General features: G+C 38.1%; 1 protein-coding gene and 1 long non-coding RNA gene across 3 annotated transcripts in view; one reads left to right on the top strand and one right to left on the bottom strand.

Annotated features, from left to right (window-relative positions):
- Positions 1-5,256, bottom strand: part of lhx3/4 (lim domain homeobox 3/4 transcription factor) — a 30,067-nt gene extending 24,811 nt beyond the window's left edge. Inside the window, exon 1 of one of the 2 annotated variants that reach the window (XM_085491751.1) lies at positions 5,076-5,256. In XM_085491751.1, the coding sequence (XP_085347877.1) occupies positions 5,076-5,163 (88 nt within the window). In that variant the 5' untranslated portion in view covers positions 5,164-5,256. Of the gene's footprint in view, positions 1-4,293; positions 4,418-5,075 lie in introns of those variants that run through there. The other variant, XM_085491752.1, reaches the window with a different exon arrangement.
- Positions 5,257-13,867: 8,611 nt separating this feature from the next.
- LOC102803673 (uncharacterized) lies at positions 13,868-15,268 on the top strand. The gene is made up of 2 exons (XR_438107.1): positions 13,868-14,105; positions 14,981-15,268. It is a non-coding gene; the product is annotated as an uncharacterized LOC102803673 (long non-coding RNA).
- The last annotated feature ends 10,652 nt before the right edge of the window (positions 15,269-25,920 follow it).

Genomic DNA, 25,920 nt, shown 5'->3' with positions numbered 1-25,920 from the left:
AAAACATAACCATCTTCTTTTTTTTCAACTCGTTTAAACTCAACGAATGAAACGCGTGACAACTCTAACAAAAGATGATCTCTCACACTACCCCGTCTTCACCCCCTTCGTAAAGATTGTCGGCAGTCAATATACTCAACTCGATGAACGAGTTATTCATGAATATTTGAACGTAACCGTGTTAGTTCTATACAGAATTTTATCGCAAAAATCAGAATGCAGGTCAGTCATTAATTTTAAGACAACGTATAAAGACGACCCCGTTTTATATGGGATTTAAAGTTCAGACACTGAACCTTTTTGAAACTTATACTTTTTGAGTTACATTAATCACAAATATTAGGACATTTTAGTATAAGGTGGTGTCACACTCTCCATAACTTAGCGATTCGTGCAGTATAATTTACTGCGTCGTATCCGAGAATGTACCTCGACTGACTTTTAGATAAAAGGGGATAATCCATCTTTTCTGATATAATGAGAAAATTTAATCCCGGAAAATTACTAACGATTTATCATCCGCTGCACTTCCTGGATTGAGTTTGTTTTGTTTTTCACGGGTTCGCTGGGCACCGTTAGACTATTTCTACAACCCGGCGCCCAGTTTAAGTTTGCCTGGGTCGGATTTGTAATGTTCTCAATATTAACCAACGTTCGCGCGACGTTTAATGATTTTCCCAGTTTTGAACTGAGACGTTATTTTGTGTTTTCAATCATGATAATTAGAGAAGCCTTTCAAATATAGTCTAGAATCAGGTTTAATTTTATTGGAGGGTACGTTTAAATATTGATGTATTTTTTACCAGAATGTTATCATTGACTCGTGACAATCTCGTAATGTCAGAAACATTGAAAAATACCATGTGATTGTAAAATAGATATGATCACATGAAACCCCGAAGCACGGTATAAGCAGGTGGTCTCCTTGGTGGGGGTGGGGCGTAGTGGGTTGGTGAGGGTCCAAGCCTTTTAATAAATGTAGAAGTCTACTCATAAATTACAAAATATTAATAACATTTCAATATTACTGCATTACCAATATCCCTAACATTTTCATACGTGTTGGTAACCATAATATTTTACGATACATTTTGGGTTATCAATACAGTAGAAGCGATTATTTTCAAGCTATCAGTATTGTTATCCCTATACTAACGTAACATAGGGAGAAATAATTAAAAAGTGTAGTGTTGTCTTGAATTATTTTTGAAAATATTCGTTTTAGAAATAGGTAATAATAAAAATAATGTTTTAACATTGTAATTTTAATATGGATGTTGTCGTGAATTGTCAATGTATATCACATGTTGGGATACGTGTTAATAAATAAAATAGCACAACAACTATTTCTGCCAGTATATTGCAAAACCAATTATTTTCACCGGCCTTTAATTTTTGTTGTTTTGAGTATAGTCATTGGGTCCTAGGTTCACGAATTTGAATTTAGCAGAGATATAATTAGTTCTAGTATAATTGTTATTTTATATGTTACCGTGGATTTAAATTAGTGGATTTCACTTATCAGCGAAAATAGCGAAAAATTAAAGCCCGGTGCCTTTACGACAGAGATGTTGTCGTTGTTTACGTATAAAAACATTAAAACACATTTAGATTATTAGGCGTTGGTGTATTGCTCAGGTGAATCCCGCGCTGTGCTCTAGAACTCACTCATTATATGCGAATTAACACATGGAATGACGTGATTATTACTCCCGATTGTGTGTAATTTGGGCGGCATTGAGGACATACGGCAGATAGCAGCGCCGTTGTAAATTACAACGTGTCACTCACTTCCGCCGCTGTTCGCCGGTAAGAAGCGAGCGCGCCGGGCATTCTTTGGTGCATTCGAGCTGCTCTCAATACTATTATAGAAAATGATAAAAAGAAAACTGTCTCATTCAATGACACGAATGTATGTCGTTCACTGTATGGTGTGTGGCTGTGGCGAGGGTATGTTACCCTGCCTGCCCGCCAAATGTTTTAACGTATTCATGTGCGAGCCGCGCAAAACGTAGAGCCCGTCTTTCGTCTGTCGTCGCGAGCTGTCTTTACAAATGTGTCCAAGGCATGCATGCATTCGGTCGCTCTACAGCAATACAAATGCATTAGCCGTTTGCATTGTTTTTGAACAGCCACTCAACCTAGGGCGAACACACAATTATTAACAGGGGGTAAATTGGAAAATTTATCGCGAAACCACTCCGATTAATGCCATTGGCTTTTATAAAAAATCTCCACCTCGTTTTTAAACTGTTTTTCTCATCCAGTCTGCGTTTATTCTCGATGTCGTTGACAGCTATTAAAGGTAGATATTATTGTCAAAATGTACTATTCAAAAATGATTTTATTTCCTTGTTTTGTACGATGAAGGTGGCGTGAACGACGAGCAATGCGTTTCGAGTCCTATACGCACCAGTTGCACTCCGTGCCACTGACGTTTTCACGTATTGCCAATGTTGTCTTTTACTCCAACAGACTTTCTCTTTTGTTGGTAAAACAAAACGGGGATAAATTTTCATTTCTAATCTCCGTTATAGTGTGTGGTTTTTTGTCTTCATTTTAATATCGGCAGTTGGTCGGGATGTATTACGCGGGAAGTAGAGGCTAGCATCCGGGCAAACTACACACAAAGGTATATTTACGCAGTTACGCTTAACCGGTTACTGTACAATAAAAAGGCGGTGTGCCGAATGGAACGGCAGCCGGCATGCGGGCGAAGGAGCCCGAATCACGGATTTAACTTAGCGCTACTACAAGTTATAACGGCCCTTGGTTTAAGCTACCTCCCTATACCGCTGGTTACAGTCAGTCTGACTTGTTTGGGTCTGTCTAGAAGCGAAATACCTCTGGGCAAATAACAGCGAGTGCAATGTGTTATTTGAATGTGCGTATTTGAAGTTGAATGCGGGTTCTCTGTCAATCGCGAGGACAGACGCACACGACGGGAAACAAGTTTTTGACTTAAGGATGAGAGGCTACTTAATACCGATCACAAACTTTCAAGAGCTCGCAGCGGTACATTACAAATGAAAATGATTCACTAAACCCCGCCGCGCTGTTTTACTTCATATCCATAAAAACTTGAATATATATCTGAATCCGTTGCTTTCCAATGCATCGCGCTATCGCACGCGACCTCCTATATTATAAAAGTAAAAAAAAAATGCCCAAGAAACAGAACTTTAAACAAACAAACAAATCAAACTTCAACGTATTTAAAAACCATTAACACGGTGAAACATTAAAACGGCCAACCATTTAAACGTGTACATTTTTCCCGCCAAATTACGAAATTGTTTTACCAAGGCGACGGCAGATGCTAAACAGCATGGAACGCAGCAACAGACTGTCAGCGGCTAATATTAGTGAATAGCCCGGCGAGTAATTTATATATCCGTGGGTAAATTTAGGTGATATATAATTGAGCACCTACGATGTAAAAGTACGTTCACCTGGTGATTGTATCCAAAAAGACTAGGTTGTGTGTTCTTGGGGAGGGAGGGGGGGGGGTATCCTCCTAGACTGTCATTATATACAGTGGCGAGCGTTCGACTACTGCGACGGAAGTCCGATTTGGGATTACGGAAGTTGGTATTGCGCTTGCTGAAGTTTCGGCTCGCTATTATAAACATTCGGTTCGATAAAGTGGACGTGTATCGCAAATAATAAACAAACGGCATTAAAAATCGACGATAAAACATGTTAACAATATGTCTTGTCAAAATTGCACATTGGAATGTACGCTCTCAATCATGTACGATAATTTAACGAAGTAGAGAAGCCACCACTTCCAACATCTGGTAACATGCGTAACAGATTATTAAGTATAATTATTTCAAACATAAAAAAAACATTACGAAATAAAACGTAAGTCAGCAGCAAACTGAGGTTTTTGTTGTTATTTATATTTTCATTCTGATTGTAAGTTTGAGTTTGACAAACACGCAATGTTGAGACTCATGGGATATTCTGGAATCCGAAATTGAATTATTCGTTTGTCATATTTCTTTTTTTAAATAATGGATGGGGATGAACAGAGAACAAGTTGAACGACGTTGTTATGTTTATAGCGTGAAAATTGAAGCAAATATAAATTAAGTAGACATTGTACGAATGATAGTAGTCGCGGATATGCTGCGATCACAGTGGGAACAGAAATGGGGTAAAACAAGTGAAACAGTGAGTGAAAAAAAAAACAAGACCTGTGGGAATGGTTATAGTAATACATCTTGCGAGTCTGAAAATAGACAAGAATGTGAAAAAATAACGATCTTTCACGAAAATTGCATTTACCTGGGATTCTGAGTGTAGCGAACTTAATAATAGATGTACCGTGATACAGTCCCATTAACTTGACCGTTCCGTTACGAGAACGCGTATCTCCATAAATGTGATCGCAAGGAGAGAGATAAATGCTGGCACGTATCCTACAACCCTAAGCAAGACTGACTGCCAGCAGTGGAAATCCGCTGCCGAAGAAACAGCCCGATACTAACATGTAATTTGTTGCGAAAATACTATCCGCACGGACTCAAAGACTGGGAGGATGACGACGATGATGATGATGATGATGAAGATGAAGATGATTACTGGTTTTGGAAATAAGTATTACGGAAACGCGTAATAAAGAATATTGATACTAGTGAAGTAATTTGTGACCAATCAGTACAAACCAGCCAACAGCTAGCCAGGTGAAAACAGCGCTAAAGATTAATCGGGTCTTTGCTATCACAACCATGTGTGACTTCTTAGCTGTAATTTCGATGAATTTAATCTGACTCTGAGCCTGAGTCATGAATTGGAACACTGTGGTGTACAGGGAAACGTAACAAGTCCGAGTAATATTAAATATAGCATATATCCAGACCCAGTCGCCTCTACTCTAGTATATTACTTACTCCAATATGGATAATTAGTCTTGCTAGATCCCCCCAATCAGTTAATGCATACCGCCGTCTAATATCTTAGAAAATACACTCGCAAAAACCAATTTCGCTCAAACAAATAACTAATAAATGATGAAAATGCCGGGTAAATTAAAAAATCGTATTATAAGGAATATTAAACTGCAATACCTTGCAATGCCTTGTTTTGAGCCAAGAGCGTGTACAACATCTCAGGCGTCGCCGCTGCGTTGGTTTGGCTCCTTCCAGTGAGCGACATTATTCAGGTTTTCAAGACAAATTTGGGCGATTTAAGCCGTTAGAAAAGCCGGATTTGTCTGGGTGTCGTCACGCCGCTTAATTGGAAGCTACCGTACAGTGCACTTATTGGAACTGTATTAGCGAGGCTAGGTTTTTTGTCGAAGTCCGACTTGCATTCTAGTGTATTGCCCCTTGCATTTTATACGTCATCAACCCAGCTACGTGGTCTCATTTGTATGTATGCCAACTAGCTACTCAATTGGTGAAAAGCTTTAACGAGCAAACACACCTTTATTTTATAATGGCCAGTAGTTCGGTTACTCCTTATTTTTTTCTGATGCCTTGAAGACAAGAATCCAAGACAGACAGGCAAGCAGAGAATGGAAATGAAACCGCATCCACGTTTCGGAAGAATCTTCACTGAGGCTGTTCTTCAATTTCACCAGTTTTATACACACTGATTAATTTCGGTCCAATTTTGAAAATCAGATGCCGGAATGTATAAATCATAGAGACTTAGTATTAAGTCAAGCATTTGACTATCTTTATTAAAAAGTATCCAATGTAGGTCAAATGAGTAATCAGTATTATCCAGTTCCAACTCAGTCCTTTACATACGTGTATGTATTCGCGAAATATTGGAATACCACGACATTGTTTTTTCATCTTCTTTTAAACCTTTACATCAAGTTGAAAAATGCAGTTTTCAATTTTAAAACGTTTTCTTTATTGATCGTTGCCATGGCAAACTAGCTTATAATGTGAGTTTTATTAGAACGTGCACAAAAAGGCAAAATATAAAGAATGATCGTGCGATCTTATTTAGTCAACATTAGAACATTGGTTGTTTCTTAATTTGAAACCATGCCAGTGGAATAGAAGAATCCGTCCGTGAGAATTTAAAAATGAAATAAGTTTTATAAATGGCGGGTGTTTATTTGTAGTATATAAATGACATTGCAAATAATACGTGTATGTTGAAATTATCTGAATTTTAGGAGAACTCCGAGTAACTATTTTTATTTGAATTATGGCGGGTTTTAGGAATTTAAAGAAACTAAAAAAATAACTATGAACGAATTCCGTAGTTTTCTTTTATATTGCAAAATGATTAAGACTATTATATTTCAGGTATTATCCAATATTTAAGAACACTTTTATAATCAAAGTTTAGTGAAAGAAGTCATTTGTTATGCTTGTATTTAATAAAACGAAATGGCAGACGTAAGAGTACAACAAACGCACGTTTTCCAAAATTATTTATTATAATTGTTGATGAATGTAAATAACACCAAAACCAGACAATGAATAATATCTCGCTCTATAACTATTAATAATTGTGTTTCAATCGCAAACACTCTTTCAACTCTTAAGAAAAATAATTTAATTTAATTCGAAACGAAATCAAACACGCATATATTCGTATGTATATTTCCATACTTAGAATCGAGATTGTCATCGTCTTGTCATATCTAAAAAAATATTTCCTCGTTTCTTTCTTTAACAACAATGGAAGCGTCAAGGGAAATTATCGTAAGTAAACACTCATTGACGTGGTAAGAAGCTTACTCACACCGCCACGCGATTGGAATTGTTTCAACTCGTCTCGCCCATCGACCTGAGCAACCAGGCGACAGTTGCTGTGACGAAGCTTTTTACGAAATTACTTTCCGTACATTTTCAAATTAAAAATGCCCATTTACGGTTTCTTGCTGTTCAGAATCCAATGCTTCTTGTTCCCAGTGATGCGAGCATTGCCAATTCAATTCATGCGCAGCGGTTTCTAAACATTATGGAGTTGTTTGCGTTCTTGCTCGTTTATTTTCTTTTAGCAAAGAGAGGGAGATAGAGAGCGCGCATTGCGGGGTGATACTACATCTCAAATTTCACCGCATTTTTAATCGACCCACTGGCTGCGTGTTTATAGACGTATCGAATATAAAATTTAAAGTTTGTGCTAATCATCAATAAGTAACACTGGCCCACGATGCCTGTCAGATCTTCTACATAAATACCATCCCGCTAGACAAAGACGTTCGCCATTAGACAGTCGTACATTAACGAAACTACGCACCAAGACTAAATCATACGGTGAACGTGCATTCCAATATTCCGGTCCAAACATTTGGAATTACATACCTTTCTCAACCCGCCATTCAGTCTCACATTTATCATTGAAAAAGGCACTAAACATATATATATTACTGTAGTCAATCTTACTAGTGTTTTATAGTAGTTGCAGTTTTTATTGACAAACGTTTATATTTATGTGATTTTTGCATTTGCATAACTTTATTCATTATATAAATTGTAAAATCATAATTGCACGTGAAACTAAGTTCAAAACACTATAAACGCCGAGCTTTTTTTATTACTCACAAAACACGCGGTTGAGGTTGTTCGAGTTCAATTCAATTCACTACGAATTCGTTGGGTATGAGGTGATCGGAATACACTGAACAATATTTGTTAAAGCTTAATACAACAATTGCGTGCAAAGACCGCTCGCTAAATTCGCCCAAATAAGTACACGTGTTTGAAGTGGGCTGAAACATCACTGGGAAGCGACGAAATACTAGTACATACAAAATTTACATACATTTTAACTTTTAAAATATTGAATTTCTCGTTATGTAACATCTAAGTGTGTTCGTTCTAGAATGGAGAATTAGGAAAACACGCACACTGAAACAATAAACTTACCATGCTGTATAATTGTTTAATTGTTAAACTTATATCGTCGTCCGTTATCATGATCACCTTTGACATTTTCAACTTCATTTCTTCTTCAATACTTTTTTTTTCTATTTACCAGTCACGTGCCTCAAATAAACCAAATTGACCATGATGTTTTTTTTTTTCAGATTTGTCTATTGCATTATTATATTCCTAATTGTACTATGTTTAGTTTAGTTTCTCAGTCAAAATGGTTGAGTTTGATTGATTTTAATGATTTATAAAGATATGTACACGAGACGACTCTCTACCAGATTATTTGAGACTATATTGAGAACTTTTGTGAATTTTTCTCAAAAAACTGTATGACGTTATTACTTACATTGTAAGCCACAATTGTTGTTTATTATATGTCGAGTCCAAGTTTTTTTTAGCGCAATACTTTGACCTTATATATGTGTGATATGATTGTATGGATATGTTAATTAGATACTTGCACTTAGCATTGGTAGATTCTGGTCGAATTTATTCATTTTTCGTAGTATCAACTATTTCGTTAAAGCGGGGGAGTTCACCTGCGCGTGCATCAAATGGCCCGAGCGTGTCATTGTTTACAAACAAGCGTCTACCCATGAGCCTATGCGTTCCAGCGTGTGTTGTTATTGTGCTTGAAAACTGGGGATCAGGCTGCTTTCATAAGATGAACCACAAGCAGCGATCCGACAGGCTGCTTGACAAGTTTGTCACCCGGAAACATTATAGTTAATGGCCTAGGTGGTATACATGAAATTACAAAAATCAACTTCCTCTCTTTTCATACGCATACAACTTTTTCTGATTGATAGAGAAGGGTATCACAATAAAGATGACAGTTAAACGTAGTGAGTGTTATGCTGTCAATAGTAACAGTAATCAGAATAGATAATATCATTCATCGTGTGCAAAAGGGGATTTTCTCGCGTGAATAACGTGACGAGATATCTCCCATGTATTCATTGCATGATTTAGGACTAACTTTGAAACAGGCAAACAAACAAAGTCATTCACTACTGAACCTTGGATCGGTGGGTCCCCTCCCAAATGCTCATCGACTGACTTTCCATCAACGAAAATAGCTTTTTATACACGGACGGGTAAGGTGATATATTCACATAAAACAACCAATTTTCTGCCTGCCCTCGGTCATGGGCAAAGTGGTATGTTCAGGCGAAAAATTCACATAAAACAACGAATTTTCTGCCTGTCCTCGGTCATGGGCAAGGTGATATGTTTAGTCGAAAAATTCACATAAAACAACGATTTTTTTGCCTGTCCTCGGTAATGAGCAACGTGATATGTTCAGGCGAAAAATTCACATAAAACAACGATTTTTTGCCTGTCCTCGGTCATGGCGTTAAGCTCAATCATAATTTAAGAGTGACAGAAAACTAAAATTCAGACTTCGAATATACCCAAACTATAACATTTTGCATTCAAATACTTGATCAGAATTGTAGTTGAAAGAATGTACGTGTTGAATGGTCGATGGAAGGCGACTTTAGAAAGTCACAAAGCAGGCATGACGTAAATCATCAACATTTGGGATTCCTGAAATAAACAATACTTGTACTGCAGATATTAATAGTTACAGACTGACGTTTCTTATACTAGTAATTGCCATTTTGTGTCCATTATTTGCGAGAATTGACATACCTAAAATTGATTTTAATCCAAGTCTGCTATCTCAGAACGGTTAGGATTCGCCCTTTAAATTTACCCTGCCCATCGCATACCATCACTCGAAGATGCAACCTCTGTCAGTTATGTCAAAACTGTCGCCTCGTTATTAAAAAAAAACACCTTGACAGACGCAGTCACGTGATGACGATGGTGACGACCCTTCCTATACTAAGTCTACGAGTAACCATACACAAGCGACTGACATATATATGTGTGTATTAGAATAAGGCGTTACTGTATGCTAGGCGGTGCTGTCGTGTTCTTTGAAAAAGCCCTAATCGCTAGAAGAAGTGGCAGGTTATTTGTATATCGCCAAGTATTTTTGACTTCTAGGTAGACATAACAAATCCCCTTGCTCATATTTCGTGTGATAAGTCGATTATCCTGATATCAATAATTCCAAAATAGTATTAATATTATTTTATTAAAATGACCGCCGCTCTCCCAAGTAAGACTTTTAACAATGGAACGATAATTTTACTTTGAACCAACATCTCCCAAAAGAAATATTATTTGGTAGCCTAAAGTTGAACGGCGAAAATTGATTGGAGCGCCGGATTAATAAGCATTCGATCTTTAAAGATTAAACTTGGAACTTAACAGAATAATAGCCGACATATAACAAATTCAAAACGTGTTGTACCCTTGTATTTATGTTTGACAATGTATATCATATAACCCCAGTGAGTAGTTTCATTGATTCACCGGAAAAAAGACGGAAATTGCTGTTATTGTAGACTTCATGATTCATACGCACGTGTCAAAGGTCATGTGACCCAATAGATGCTGACGGAGCGTGCTTGTATTGGACTGATAGCTAGACGAATTTCTCTATATTTTAGTCACGTGTCTTAATGCTTAATTTTTATCTAGTGTGTACACACAATTTTAACAATTAAACTCTATTGTTTAAAAACGAAAATATTGCCCCCCCCCCCTCTTCCCGCATGTCTCGTGCACTGCGGATGAAGCGTTCCGGGGATTCTATTGTGACGGATGAAGTGCGAGCGCTTGTACTGGAAATGAGCTCTTCACTGGACCAACGTGTAATGGTTGTAACTCCATCAATCCGTTGTTTGTCAACGAAATATGCCAATATGTGATACTATAGTGGGTCCCAATTGGCCGGGATGTTCATTATGGACCGCCGCTCTGCAACCCGCGTGCGCCGGATTCGAGCCAGTCTTTTTTTTCTTAGCATTTAGGTTTTATGGTTCCCCAAGGTACTTGGATTGTTGGATGTAAAATTGATTTCCCCACGGCGATATTGAACTTCAGCCAAAACGGCACAAAGAGATTTAAAAGACTATTTAAATCCCTTGTCTTTCGCCATCAATGAATTCTTTGCAATATTAAACACACGCAGCAAATATGATGATAGGCTGAATGACCAAAGGCAATTCCCCATTAAACGGGGGCAAATCGCAATGCGAGATATTCTAGTTAGGCAGGTTTAAGGTGATATGCGTTCTACGAGTACGGAGCTGATTGATCACCACTTTGCGAGATCTAATTTTATTAAAGGTTCTGCTGTGTAGCCACATTGAACAATTTAATTAGAGCACATGGCCAAATGCTTTCTGGGCGAGATATACGAGAACTAGCGATTTAAAGCGGCCAACGTACAACATTCTCGCGTCGATAAAATTTGATATACGAAGTCGCGGACTGGTAATAATGATGATGATGATGACGAAGTCCCGCCATGTAGTTTTGTATAACTGTGTCCGGGCGAGTGGCCGAGTGCTCTTCAATATTCTCGTGAACACGTATTGTTGTAACAAGTGGACGCGCTCTGCTACTTATATCAACATGTACCGAAATGGTAGAAATCCAAAAATGCACATAATTCAACGTTTGTTGAATTCAAATTGATTATAATAAACTAAGATAAAATAAACTCAATGTAAAATTATTGACTGAAATAATTCACTCCGTAGAGTGGAATGAAATAAATGTGAAATTTGACCTTAGATATAGTATAGTATCAGCTTTTTTACAGCATATATATTTCAGAAAGGCGATTCTATTAGTTTTAGACAGTCCCTGTGATAAACATGCCGTTTGTTGGGCTCATTTTATTCGTGTCGTTTTCATGAATCGACCGAATTTAGGCATTTAGTGTTGCTCCTGATTAACTGTCATCCTGGGTAATTTATGTTGTCCAAAAGTTATCTTCAAGGTGTTTAATTTAAAGAACAAAAACGCGCATTGGATGCCCGTCGATAGAGACAGCGATATATGTCATTGCTAATTGGAGCAATAGTTTCCGAGAAAATGATATTCGTATCATTGTTCCCATATTATTTGTAACGTTCAAGACCTGTAGACATGATTAGCATTCGTGTTCCTTTGTGCATAATTAAACATGTAAATTACATAAAAATGTGTAAAACATTGCTCCAAAATATTGTATTCAAAATGATAAGCCAGAAAACTATCACGATGCGTAACAGACTCGGAAAAGCCTAGACAAATGCGCAAACTTAATTGAGTTTGTAGAAAAATCCATCTGACCTAAGATACTATAGTTACTCTATAATCATGGGTGAAGTCATGTAATCACGAGTTGGTGTCTCTTGGACACCACTAATCCTGGCGATGGTCACGTGTCAATTCGGAGGTAAATAGATACCGACTTAAACTTGTTCAACGTTTTCACAGAACGCTTCGTGTTAATTAATACCAAATCTGAGAAAATATTCAGGTTACACACATTTTTGAATGTCCTGGGAAGTGTACTATTTGCTTATCGCCGTGTTTTGAATCCACACACCAGTAAACACGTGTAATTCTCTCATGATAATTTAAGTTTACAGATGATGGGTAAAATGAACGTAATGCTACTTCGCCGTCTATCGTCCTAAACACGCATAGGCCTGTGACATTATTTCACAAATTCGTGGATTTGTTTCCTAAATGCAAAGTAAATACAATTATAATACTGAAAAAAAACACCCATTATTCGAATTTAACGGACTCTTATATCAGATAAAAACGAACCTCCACAATTTCTCCGCGACGGAAAACACCGTGACTGAAAAAGCAGATCATGCGTACCAGGTTGTACGGTATATTTTGCTCGCCTATGCTGTAATCAGGATGCCCCGGAACCCTGACTGTTGTGAGAGGCATAATGCATCGGCGAGTAGCCTTCAAAGATCAGTTTGTTTATTAATATCTGCCGAAAGACTAGTTTTGAAAAGGTCACGTAAGCCTGGCAGGGTAACAAATAGGTAAACACTCAGAAATGGCTCTAAGAAACTTGAAATTCCAAAGACTGGAATTAAAGTTTTTTTTATTTATGACGTCACGACGGTATCCGTGAAGTGTTTGGCTTTCAGACTCAACTCTGCACAGCGCCGTTAAACTGACAACAAAGATTTTTTTTTTAAAAGTATGCTGTAAAACGTGGAATTAATGATGCAGACATACCTAAAGTGAAAAGACAGAAGTGCATCAGAGAATTTAAAAGACTTTGATTGCCATGGCAACCACTGTCATACGCAAGGTCGGGAAATGAAGAGGTACAACGAAACCTTATAGTGATACAAAGATTGAATGATGTCAAAATATCGAGTCAGTGTTGTGGGGGGGGGGGGCTCTTAGCCGGCCATTAACGCTGATTAATGTTGAGTGCTTCTGTGTTATCAACAACACGTCGCAGAGTGCAGAGCGGAGTTTGCAAGGCACTGTGCAAAACTAGTAAAATCCAATTGATTAGTTAGTGCGCTCACAAATACCATTCTAATCAGCGGAGTAAATGTGAAGCTCAGGTGGAACGAAGACGGTTTAATTTTTTAGCGAGCTTGCATCCTCCGACATGCTTCGGTTGTTATCATCAATATAACGCGCGGACATTGTCGCGTTCGCATTCTTTTGTGATTGGCTTTTTTATCCCTCACTTCAAGCACCATTGTACTAATGAAAATTGCTGGCCGGCATCCAAACTGCCCCTCCTTTAATTAGTAAAAAACACTTTCCGATTTCTCCCCCTCCGATTGACGCAATGTCGATGTCAGAACATTGCCAGGAGAGATAGCATGGTTGATCACTGTCTGCGCATGGCGTGACCCCAGCGCCACATTTCAACTATGACAACATTATTAAACCAATTCGATTGCGTTTATCATTTCAATTACTCGGGATATTTATAGTTTTCTATTTTTCTCCCGATTGAAAGAATGAATGTCTTGGAGTTGTGATTAAATTGACTACAGAAGGAATTGAAATCATTATTAATTCCGTCTTTTGTCCCCAATTTCCTTATTAGTCTTGCTTCGCGTTAGTCGCGCTCCCATTCTTCGACTCGAGAACGACGAGAATAACCACGGCCTTTGAAATCCGTCTTGGCAAGCGGATTTTTCCGGAAACTGGATATATTTAGCAGACGTTTTAACGAAAACTGTATGTTTCAAGCATGAATGTACAAAACATTCGTTTGTGGGACGATTTTTGCTGACTTCGTTAAAATAACGTTGGAAGGAATTGTGTCCGTTGGTCTCCGTGATGAACTACTTCATGATCGTTCGACCGATCAGGCGTCACCGAGTCCCTTTGCTACAGGTAGGAAGGACACACATTATTATGACATGGACATATCAGTAACAATTCCACTGTGGTGGCACTCTAGTCTTTTTGTTTTGTTTTGTTCAATAAAAGGTGTCGACCAATTATCGTCCAATTTTAGAACACATACACAAGACACCTTTGCATTAAGGCAGAACGCATGGCTACACAAAAGTAACTATATACATGTATATATATATTTTTTTTTTATTTACAAATTTGATATATCATATAGGGTCACCGTTCTCTATTTGGAAAAAAAAATCGATGCTTTAGGACATTTTACCATCCAAGTGTTATACTATGGCAAGGATATACCCATATATCTCAAATTTTCGCTCGGCGTGAAAAATATACATATATATAGTCTTAAAAAGAAAAAAACAGATTGACAGTACATCAACAATGTTCACATATTCTTGACTATATAGTATTAAAACGATCAATGTAGACAGACTTAGAAAAAAGATGTTGCCAATGGTAGATATGTGGTTGAATACTACATCAGTATAATACGACGTGTTATTGTAAACAACATATCACCATGTATGGTACAAACATATCATTTAAGTAATTTGACACATTTTTATAGAAATACTACTATTTTATGTACTTGATTTCGAATAACACACTGTTCTGTGTTCAATTATTATGACCGTTTTGTCCAACCGTTGTTACGTGGATTGCGGCATCATTGTGGACTAACGAGCGTCTTTCAATGCGAGTTTGGTGGCATGCATTTAGTCTAGGGGTGCGGTACTCTGCGAAATATGTGAAAAAAAGCGTTTAACTCCTCGAATTCATTTCCTTGAATGTTCCAGCAAGAACACAGAATTGTACGAGCCATTGTATTTCAAATTGTTTCATTACAGGTTTAGTTCACGGGTATGCGGGAAGATGTTATTACATGTCCCAGGACAACGTACTGTTCCGTGATACATTCGCTTTCATCTCGATGTGACACGGGATCCTTCTCAGGCTGCTGTATACGTGGAACAAGACAACGTTGTGAAGGCACCGAGATCTGTCGCACAACGTACGTAAACTACTACGCTGAAAAACTACTGAAGTCAACAGGCGTTTACCCATGATAACTCCAGTTTTTTTTAAACAAAGCACAATTATTCAGGTCATGGGAGAAATAAATTAACAAATTGGAATAACTTTGAATTAACATGACGACGTTGTGGGTTGCTAGTGACTAGGACACCATGACGAAACAACATCGCAGGCTGTGAGCGGTAGTGTCTAAGCGCGGCGGCATAATTGTTACCGACCATCTTTACCGTCGCTCTTCCCGTAATCTTTGTATGCAATATTTGTTTTTATAATTCCTTCTGTCGGAATATACTTCTCTTCTGAGTACTGATTAGTATGCCCTTTGGAAAAGACGGGAAAAGCAAACAAAAGACGAAGGAATGTTTTATTCAGCAGAACCAGTGTACTGCGTGTTTCCTGAAGATAAAATATTCCATAATAGAACAATCAGGAAAACCTACTTTCTGTATGTTCCCTGTCTCTCTTCTTACTGTTAGAAGTGACATAAATTACCCAATGTTTTTTTTATGTAAAACGCGAGTGCAAATTCCCGTCAGGTGATTTATTTTGACATTTAAAGATCGCCGACTAAAATAAAATCATGGACAACAGCAGCATTTCAATTTCATCTTTTAGATAACTATTCGATTCAGTCAGTTCTGTGTTTCCAAACAAGCGAAGTTGTCAAACGAGTGGAACGCCCAACTGTCTCATACATAACTCGATGCACAATGTTTTTTTTAATTTAAATATCACTGCGAGTAGTATTACCTTGATTTCCTATGGGAGTCGACAACGATCAGAAGAGCCCACAAAACAAACACTTTAACAAATTAATTTAAAATGACAAAGTAACGTAAAAGTTAATAAGATGGCGACTTTATTTGGGGCGTCTTAACTGTTTTTTTCCCTTCTGTTTTTGCTTCTTAATTCGACAAGAGTACCCTTTCTCTCCCGGGCGTAGTCGTTCCCGGGACGTAAGAACACATCACATGTTTGTGGGCCAGCAATCCACACGAGAAACAGTATTGAAATTATAAATTCGGTTCATGTATGAAAAAAACACACATTGGTCGCATACACTCTTTGGGTTTGAACAATTACGGTGAAAGATCATACACAGAGGGGGCGCCCGTCTCTGTCACGATAGAATTGCGGATACTCACGAGTCTAGGTCGGGGATTGGCACACATCAACCATTAAACATATAAATAGACATTTCAAAATTGTGGGCGATGATGTAAGCGTAACCAATATCATCGTTTTAAAAGATAAACTATCGTTACTCAAACCAAGAAGACATATCAGATACAAGATTAAAGTACCATAGCAAGATGGTTACGGTTTGAAAGAGGGCGGCTGACCACCGTGAAGCAGTCCTTTTTTGCGGACCCGCCCCTCCTCAACGCTGCCACTGTTGTTTTGACTTAATGGTTGACAGTATAGATGTGAACAACTCCGAGTCGTTATTAATATTATGTTTACCCATCCTCTCAACACGTTATCATTACGCAATCTCTAAAATCATGATGAGTATTTATATTTCGAGTTCGATCTGATAAATTATAGTGCAAAACACGTGACTTTTGAAAAAATATTCTCAATGGATACTAGATTCTAACGATAATCAGAACCGTGTCTCTTGAAATAGTATATCCTGAACAAAGCAAAAAGGGCCCAGGAATAAATACAAATTTCTATCGGAAATCTACTAAAAACAATCTGTCTTTGGCCAGCGCTAACCGAGCATAAAAGTGGACACTCAGAAGGGCTCGCAATACGGTACTAATACCCAAGTTAAAACACCATAAAAGTGAAAACGACATCCCATTATCCTTCATTAAAATACGGAAAATTACAAAGTTGCTTCAATCCCCCGTCAGTCGAGCGAGTGATCGAAGCGTCAACATTGAAGCAGTCCGTTAAACTGCTGGGTTAATGAAGTGTCATCCGTGGACGTCATTGATTTTGGCGGGCACTGCACGCTGTTAAAGGCCCAGGTATACTATAAATACGCTCTTAAACAATAGGGATTATTTCCTTGCTTGTCACACTGTAGTAAACAGCTCCAGCCAAGCTCCGGTAAAAACGCGTTTTCTCTAACTTACAGGTCGATTATGTCGTGCCAAAGTGGATATATGTTACTATGAATATCACAGCAGTGACTGTGTGTAGTATTTATTACAATAAATAGTGTACGAGTTGAGATTTTGGCGGATAAAAGTAAAAAACAGGAACTGGGGAAAGGGACGCGCTACTAATCTTGAATAATTAACTGCTGTCAATCAAAGTCACGTTATGTTGGACTGCTGAAACAGGATGTGTCATAGGCTACGTAAGTGATTAACAACACTCATTAGCATAGTCACACCTCCAATTTACACTTGCCCGGGGCAAGTGAATTGGGCCTTTAACAAGCCGCATTGTACGTTACCCATCATGCATTATTGCCCAACAATAACAAATCTGTTGCAAATAAAACCAAATTTGTTTTTATAATTGCCCTCTCCCGTCCTGTCAGTCCTGACTAAGACACCAAATCGCAACGGCCTTGAAGCATGGTTTATCTCCCTTCTTCAATGGTAGACATATACGCAATTCCAACAGGCAGTACATTAGAAGCTCAGAAACAAATTTGTATTTGGCGATTGCATAGGAAGATATACTCTACGTGAGAACAATTGTAATAGAGCGGAAAGTGGACTGACACGGCTATGAATAAATCTATCCACAATGGCAAGCTGTGTCTACGCATGCGCAGATCAGCAATGAATATGAAATGGCGTTCGTTGAGTGGGGGAACACGGGTGCCATCTGCTCTGTCTTTCGTCAATAATTGCGATGAAAATTACACCTTCGTGTGGCTCTCTTTATTCCAAATGGATGTCCTGGAAAATTACTGCGGCATACTGAATTTCTACTGAAACGTTTGGAGGTTCATTGGTGTCGGTCGTGTCATCGTGCCATGATTGTGTATGACAGGTCAAACACGCACAGTTCCGAATTTACCGTGACGCACTTTTCGTTTTATCCCGAACATTCGCATTTTTGCGTACAGCAACGGAAAAACAAACAAACAAATATGTGGTATCGTGAAGTTTAATAGTAGATACGTTGATGTTTAAACCCGAATCAATGATGGAAATAGGCATACTTCAAGTTGTGAGTTGGTTCACATCACCGTGACCACACTCACCATATTGTGGGTGATGGCGGGTGATCGGGAAGCCAGTTCGAACGCGTTAAGCGTACATCGCGCAATATGGAGACACCGAAATTCGATGATAGGTTTTCTGCCAACGAAATGAGTCTCAACAGATGATCGAGGTGACCCGGTATATCCCCCTTTGTTCTGATTTCAATAGATCGCTGGCTAACACGAAGAATCAGACAAAACTATTGTGACAACAGGACTAAAACACTGAATTGGTTTAATAAAGTGAGGAAATGCTATTTGCGAAATCGCAGTGACGTTTAATGTCTCAACTCAAATTCAGCAAGCTGTTGCTGCGCATCATCATCTTAGTCGATGATGCAACGGTTGCTAAGGGACAGCCCTCCGTATTTCACCCGTTGCTATCCTCCAGCATCAGCATCAATTTTCTCACTGAGTTCTCTCATGAAATTCTCTTCTGCTCAGTTGTCATCGAGTTAGCCATGCATAACAAAGAAGCCTGTCAGTTTTACTAACGCCTACAGTCATCCCACCGAATCCCTCATATCATATGAAGCTTGGTAAAATGGAAAGTGTAAAACTACGGTGGTGCTTTGCTCGTAAGCGTTTTTTTTTTCCATTTCAGCGGTAGCAGCTACGCAGTGTGCCGCGAAGGATGCGGTCGCTGTACATCGGAAAACTCAATAAAGACGAAAGAAATCTACACGGACTGCTAAGTAAAGGGAGCAAATCGTTTTCGATGTGGTGTGTTGGAGTTACAGCAATTAGTTAGCGCAACACGGATACTTATGGACACTAACCAGCCGTGACGCGCACTCTATTTCATACTGCCATTGCTCGAATTCCCACTGGCCCCATATCCATAGCGTCAAACACGTTAATGAAGTCAGCACACAGTGGGAAAATGAAACTATTTGATCCGCCATCATTGCGTCGCACGCCGCATACGGAGTTTATCTGGCAGTCAATTGGAGTAGCCTCACCTGGGACCGGGACTTATACGATGAGAACGGAAAAACTGCCCTCCGGCCCGTCGACAAATTTAAATAGTATCTTCCCGCCCTAAGCAAATATGAAAAAAAAAAATAATAAACGAGAACACGAACACTTGGTCTGGTCATCAACGACGTTGCCTTTCGTTATATATGTGAAATGAACATATCGAAACAATCTGCCAGTGCAACAGCGAGTCATTGCGCTCCATTCTGGGATCGTTTATTCCCTTGTGACTGTGGTTGCCGGGAAATTTATTGTCAATGGCTGTCGCTAACTGACGTGATCATAACAGAGAGCCAAGAAACCCGGAATGTTTCGTATTTTTTGCACTACTTTTACACAGCCGATAAACGAAATCGCGATGAACAACGTGCGTCGGGCTGGGTGTCTTTTAAAACTTACGCGGCATCGCCTCGATTTTTCAGAGTCGCCTGTCACCGCGAAGAGAGAACTCTGAAAATGTGCCCAGATAATCGTGAATCAAATTGATTTATAGGGAATGCTAGTAGTCACTGTGTAGCGAAACGGCCATAGGTAACGATTATAGACGGCCAATCAATTAGAAGTTATCGCTCTATTCGCAAGCTAAGCAAACAACATTACTTGATAAACATTTTGCGTCGGTAAACAAAGATGTCTTGACGTTTAAGTGAATAATCATAATTATTGGGACACCAGTTACATTTTTAATTGAAATCAAAACTCGTAATCAGGATGATTCAACTTGAAAATGACTTAACTTTTAAAAACATGTTATCGACTCATTTGTTGTATGGCTTTGGTTGACACAGGCCAGATTGAATAAAGTCATTTCCGAAAACAGTTTGGTGTTCGTTTCCGAGTCCACGTGTCACACCAATAAAACTGTGTACTCTATTAGCCCCACTCAATAATCGTGACGTTTCTACGCAGCGGCGACTTTTTTAATATTAAAATGACCCCAAAGTCACTCTTTTTAATCGGCTGCCACCGAAATATCGAGAACACGCGTACTGCTCGTATTTTTTGCATACAATTTGTTACTGTACGTCACGGTCTACGCGATTGTAGAACCAGTCGAGATAAAAGTTTCGACGCAATCCGTTGTTTGTTATTGAAGATGCGTTGAAAGAACACAACTTCCTCCATACTTTGTCCCAATTTGTCGCGTTAACGCCTATCACTATGCATGCCAGTTATATAGTGGACAGTGCCGGTCGCTCACCGACTGCCTCCTTTGTGTCGTATACGTCGAGTTCGGCACATTGTTGTGAATTCACTTCATGCACGCATGTAATAAAATTAATCAGTTGCGAGTTGTACGAGTGCAAAGCAGGGCACGTCTACGCACGTGGAACCACACAAAAGTGCTCCGTTCGCACCGTCCCCTCCCTCATTAAGATTCCAAGTTAAAAAATAAGAGCACGCCCCCAAGGGAGTTGCGTTTTGATTGGAACCGCCTTGTGCAAACACCGATGGGCAAAACAAAATCGTAGAGACGGAAAACTGTTTGAATCAATCTGAACTGGTGCAGTGGCTATGAGAAGTACTGTTTGACTCACAAGACCACAATTTGTGTGTGTTACGGAGTACTTAATTTGACCGATAGAGTTTGGGGGTACCGTTTGCCACCTGTCATTGTAGTGGATACCATATACTTGATCTGCACAAACACCGTTGCATTTATATGTGGCTTACATGAAGAGTCCTGCGTAATAACGCCGCTTCATTTGAAATAGCTTTGCAAATACAATTTTCATAAATAGTCTCTGTTGTTTTTTTATATAAGTGCAATTATAGCACCAAAATATCTTCTTCATTCACAAACTGATATTTAAAATATGCGTAGCTGTGTTTTGCTTTAGAACCGTCCTTGAACGATATGTCCGAGCCATGCGAAGAGTCGCGGGAGTGTGCGAGCAGACGTAGACACAGGATAAAAAAGAAATTCAACACACACTGAGTAAAAATTAACCAGTCATGATAGAATGGAAACAAGTGAAATGACATTAAAACGGGGAAAATGCAATCTAGAGACACGTGTCGATAAATGAGCAGCGAGGCATGGGAAAGTATTAAGTGTCGCCGAGGTGAACGTCACTTCCAATGGTGTGGTGGTGGCCACTGTTACACTGACGAACCCACATCAATACCAGCCATTGAAGTGCATTCACTACTGAAATGAGATTTTAAAATACTTTTACTAATATGAGTAAAGTGGCTAGATAGGAACGTTCTACAATATATTATCATTTCATCGTTTTATGGTCAGAGTGACGACGACATCCACTCGTAATAATAGAGACTGGCATTTTTTGTTGATTCAATTTAAATACTTTTTGTAATTAGTAGCTATATATAGGAACTGTGATTATTTTGGCACACAACTTGAGGGGCCTGTCAGAAATGTTTAAAATATTAACATGTTGATTTTTTACGTGCCGCGACACTTGATCATTGTTGGTACAACTTGATTCTTGAAATTGGAATAATTGAAAAATGTCGGCGCGTCGGAAACAATCCACCCAGCTGAAAGTATATATTCGTCTAGCATAGTCGGTTGTCTCTCTTTTTATTTTACAGTCAAACCTGTGTGAGTGACCACCTCTATATAACGATCATCTGTTTACAGGCTGCCCAAGGCAAAACCTATAAGCAACCTGTGTATAAGGACCACCTGTTTAAATATAACCACACTTTCATTATTATTTTAACTGGTTCACTTGTTTTTAAATAACCAAAATAATATTTATCATTCTGTTTATAAAAAAAAAAAACTTTTTAACTTTCTCGAATCAAATCAATTTAATTTTGATTTTGATCAACTCAAATAATTGTGTTTTTGTTGCAACAGTAAGTTCATTATTTTCTGGATAAATATTATGTTAAAGAAATGAGTTAGTGATCCATAAAATAACAATCCACCTTCCATATAAAGACCACCTGTCTATAAAGATTATTTTAATGAATTTCGTTGGGTGATATATACAGGTTTCATTGCATATAACAAAACATGCGAAAAAAAAAGAAAATCTAGAAAAAAATGTGATTTCGAAATCTGGAATTTACCGACGGGTTTTTGCGGTCACTTCGACTTTCACGTTAAACTCAGTTTTTTTATTAAATTTGAATGTGTGACTTGGGTACCGACATTCGTGATAGAACTTCTACGTGGAAACAAACCTAATAGAAGGCGTTCAGACGTCGGTGATTTGCCGGGTTTGTTAGCTGAAAAATATAACAGGCGGTAGTGTCCAAGGCGACATGTCTTCAACAACTACACCGTTTTCGAAGTCCGTCTGTAGAATATCTAATTTTAAGTCGCAGTCAGTGGGAGCCAAGCTAAGTGCTATTTTTACGTATTCTTTAATCAACGATTATCCCAAGTGACCGGTGTTGTGTTGAATGATTACACCTAGGGCAAAAGTTAAAGATGCATTATGGAAATTTTAATATTGTTGTTTGGTACGACATTTTGAGGACCAAAATATACTATGATTTATGGTATACTAATAAATATGAGACACTATACTTATGAGGCACATTATATAGTATTCGTTGGATGAAAAAAAAAATTAATACGCATGCGCACCGACTGTTATTGTACTAAAACATTAGTGTACATGCGCATCAGAGAATTTCATTGTTTCGGTGAAAGAGTACTATGCAGTGTTGTAATCAATTTCTGATAACCCGATGCATTCAACAACATTCAGTATCAAACAACCGTATTAAAATGATATGTTTTCATAATCCTTGTATCATTTTAGGATGAAAACAATATAAACAACAAATGGAAGATCATTGCTGTGATATGTTGGTGATATATGAGTTGTGATATGTTGGTGATATATGGGTTGTGATATGTCGGTGATATATGAGTTGTGATATGTTGGTGATATATGAGTTATGATATGTTGGTGATATATGAGTTGTGATAGGCTGGTGATATATGAGTTGTGATAGGCTGGTGATATATGAGTTGTGATATGTTGGTGATATATGAGTTGTGATAGGCTGGTGATATATGAGTTGTGATATGCTGGTGATATATGAGTTGTGATATGTTGGTGATATATGAGTTATGATATGTCGGTGATATATGAGTTGTGATATGTTGGTGATATATGAGTTGTGATATGTTGGTGATATATGGGTTGTGATATGCTGGTGATATATGAGTTGTGATCTGTTGGTGATACGTGAGTTGCGATAAGTTTGTGATATATGAGTTGTGATATGTTGGTGATACGTGATTTGCATTATGTTTGTGATATATGAGTTGTGATATGTTGGTGATACGCGAGTTGTGACATGTTTGTGTTATATGAGTTGCGATGGGTTGGTGATATATGAGTTGCGATAGGTTGGTGATATAAGTTGTGATATGTTGGTGATATGTGAGTTGCGATATGTTTGTGATATATGAGTTGCGATATGTTGGTGATATATGAGTTATGCTATGTTTGTGATATATGAGTTGTGATATGTTGGTGATACGTGAATTACGATATGTTTGTGATATATGAGTTGTGATATGCTGGTGATATATGAGTTGTGATATGCTGGTGATATATGAGTTGTGATATGCTGGTGATATATGAGTTGTGATATGCTGGTGATATATGAGTTGTGATATGCTGGTGATATATGAGTTGTGATATGTTGGTGATAAATGAGTTGTGATATGTTGGTGATAAATGAGTTGTGGTATGTTGGTGATATGTAAGTTGTGATATATTGGTGATATATGAGTTTTAATATGTTGGTGATACATGTGGTATATTGGTGATATATGAGACATGATAAGTTAGTGATATATGAGGTGTGATATGTTGGTGATACGTAAGTTGTGATATGTTGGTGATACATGTGATATGTTGACAATATATGAGTTGTGATATGTTGGTGCAGTTTTGTCTGATACAACATCTTATGTCCATTTTCGCTTGTTTTGTAATTGTCTCCGTATGTATTGTTAAGCATAATAATGAAGCTTCCAGACCGGACGTGACGTTCCACACCGGACGTAACGTAACTAATATAAATGTTGATCGATAAACATTTAAGAATTAAAAAGTTAAACAATCTAAAGAAATACTACATGTATAACTATTATCCATGCTAAACACCACTGTAACAACAGTAACACTAAACATCATTTCAAAATTATGACAAATATCTAAAAACTCAGTGTGAAGTTGTCATTGACATTTTATTTTTAATCAACGATATTAACGACTAATCATATATATTGCTATGAACGGTGTTGGACAGTCATTCATATTGGCAACAATAGATTAATTAGATAAATGGGTATTACTATTATTAATAAAAACAAAACACTCCGAATAGACCTGAAAACACTCTCACTAATTTGTTGAAAAACTCCCAGATGTGCCATCGACTACGATAAATCACCCGAGTGACAGCATACGTTACTATGGTAACCATCGGGCGCTTAATATTGTATCTGTGTAATTTATGCATTTTTGCTATCCCAATAATGGTGCATCATATGTAAAGAAGAAACGGTTATTGTTATCAAGTTTGGAATTTAAAACATTACATTATTACCCCCCTCCTCCACATTTTATAGACTTCTTGACAAAACTGGATTGAAAAACAGCATCTAAGCTATATCTGAACTGTATTAGGACTAGAGTGAAACGCGGATAATAATACAGACGTGACTTATTCATACAGTAACGCATGTGGCATTGGCAATATTTTATGTCGAATTCTGTCTATAAAAACACTTTAGAGGAAAATGGCCGCCAAGATCTCGTTGAGAACGAGGGAAATGGCCACTAAGGTCTCGTTGAGAACGAGGGAAATGGCCACCAAGATCTCGTTGAGAACGAGGGAAATGGTCGCCAAGATCTCGTTGAGAACCGGGCAAATGGCCCCCAAGATCTCGTTGAGTGTGAGAGAGTCACGAGACTTGTTTTATCCCCCATCCATGCTCGCCCCTCATGACGTCCGCTGTTACAAATACCACGGTCTGATACACAGCTAGGACGGGAAGCGGGGAAGTGGACGCGATGGCAGAAGAGAATGGAGACAAAAACAAATCTCGTAGCTTTTCCACTCAACGAGATCCCGACGGTCTTGGTTTATTATTTCATTTGTATTCACTGTAGATTATACAGAAAAAAAACACTTTCAAAACCGAATAAGCTAAAAATGGGAGAAAAACGGGAATGGGAACACTATTTCAGAGGACAAAAACAAGTCTCGTAGCTTTTCCACTCAACGAAATCTCGGCGGTCATTTTCGTCCTGGTCTATTATTTCATTTGTATTCACTGTAAATTATAACTTTCAAAACAGTATAAGCCAAAAATTATTAATAATTATAATTACTAATAGAACCTGAAGGTCTAATTATTCTTAATTAATCTGAAAAATGACATCACGATGATGACATCATCATTCAAAGCTCCACTAACTCCATTAATACTAGTATAGGGCATCATGAAGTACCATGTAATACATTATATAACCCATGCCACTGACCAACAACTTGAATTTGAGGTATTAAAATATTGAAACATTGGAACTGCCCGAAAACTGACTTTTTTTTTGTCTCGAGGCAATATTGTGTGTACATTATCAAATGTTT

Source organism: Saccoglossus kowalevskii, chromosome 17 (genome assembly GCF_978046115.1).
Source record: "Saccoglossus kowalevskii chromosome 17, keSacKowa6.1, whole genome shotgun sequence".
NCBI lineage: Eukaryota > Metazoa > Hemichordata > Enteropneusta > Harrimaniidae > Saccoglossus > Saccoglossus kowalevskii.
Note: the sequence above shows the minus strand (reverse complement) of the source record. Positions and strands in the feature narration are given on the sequence as shown.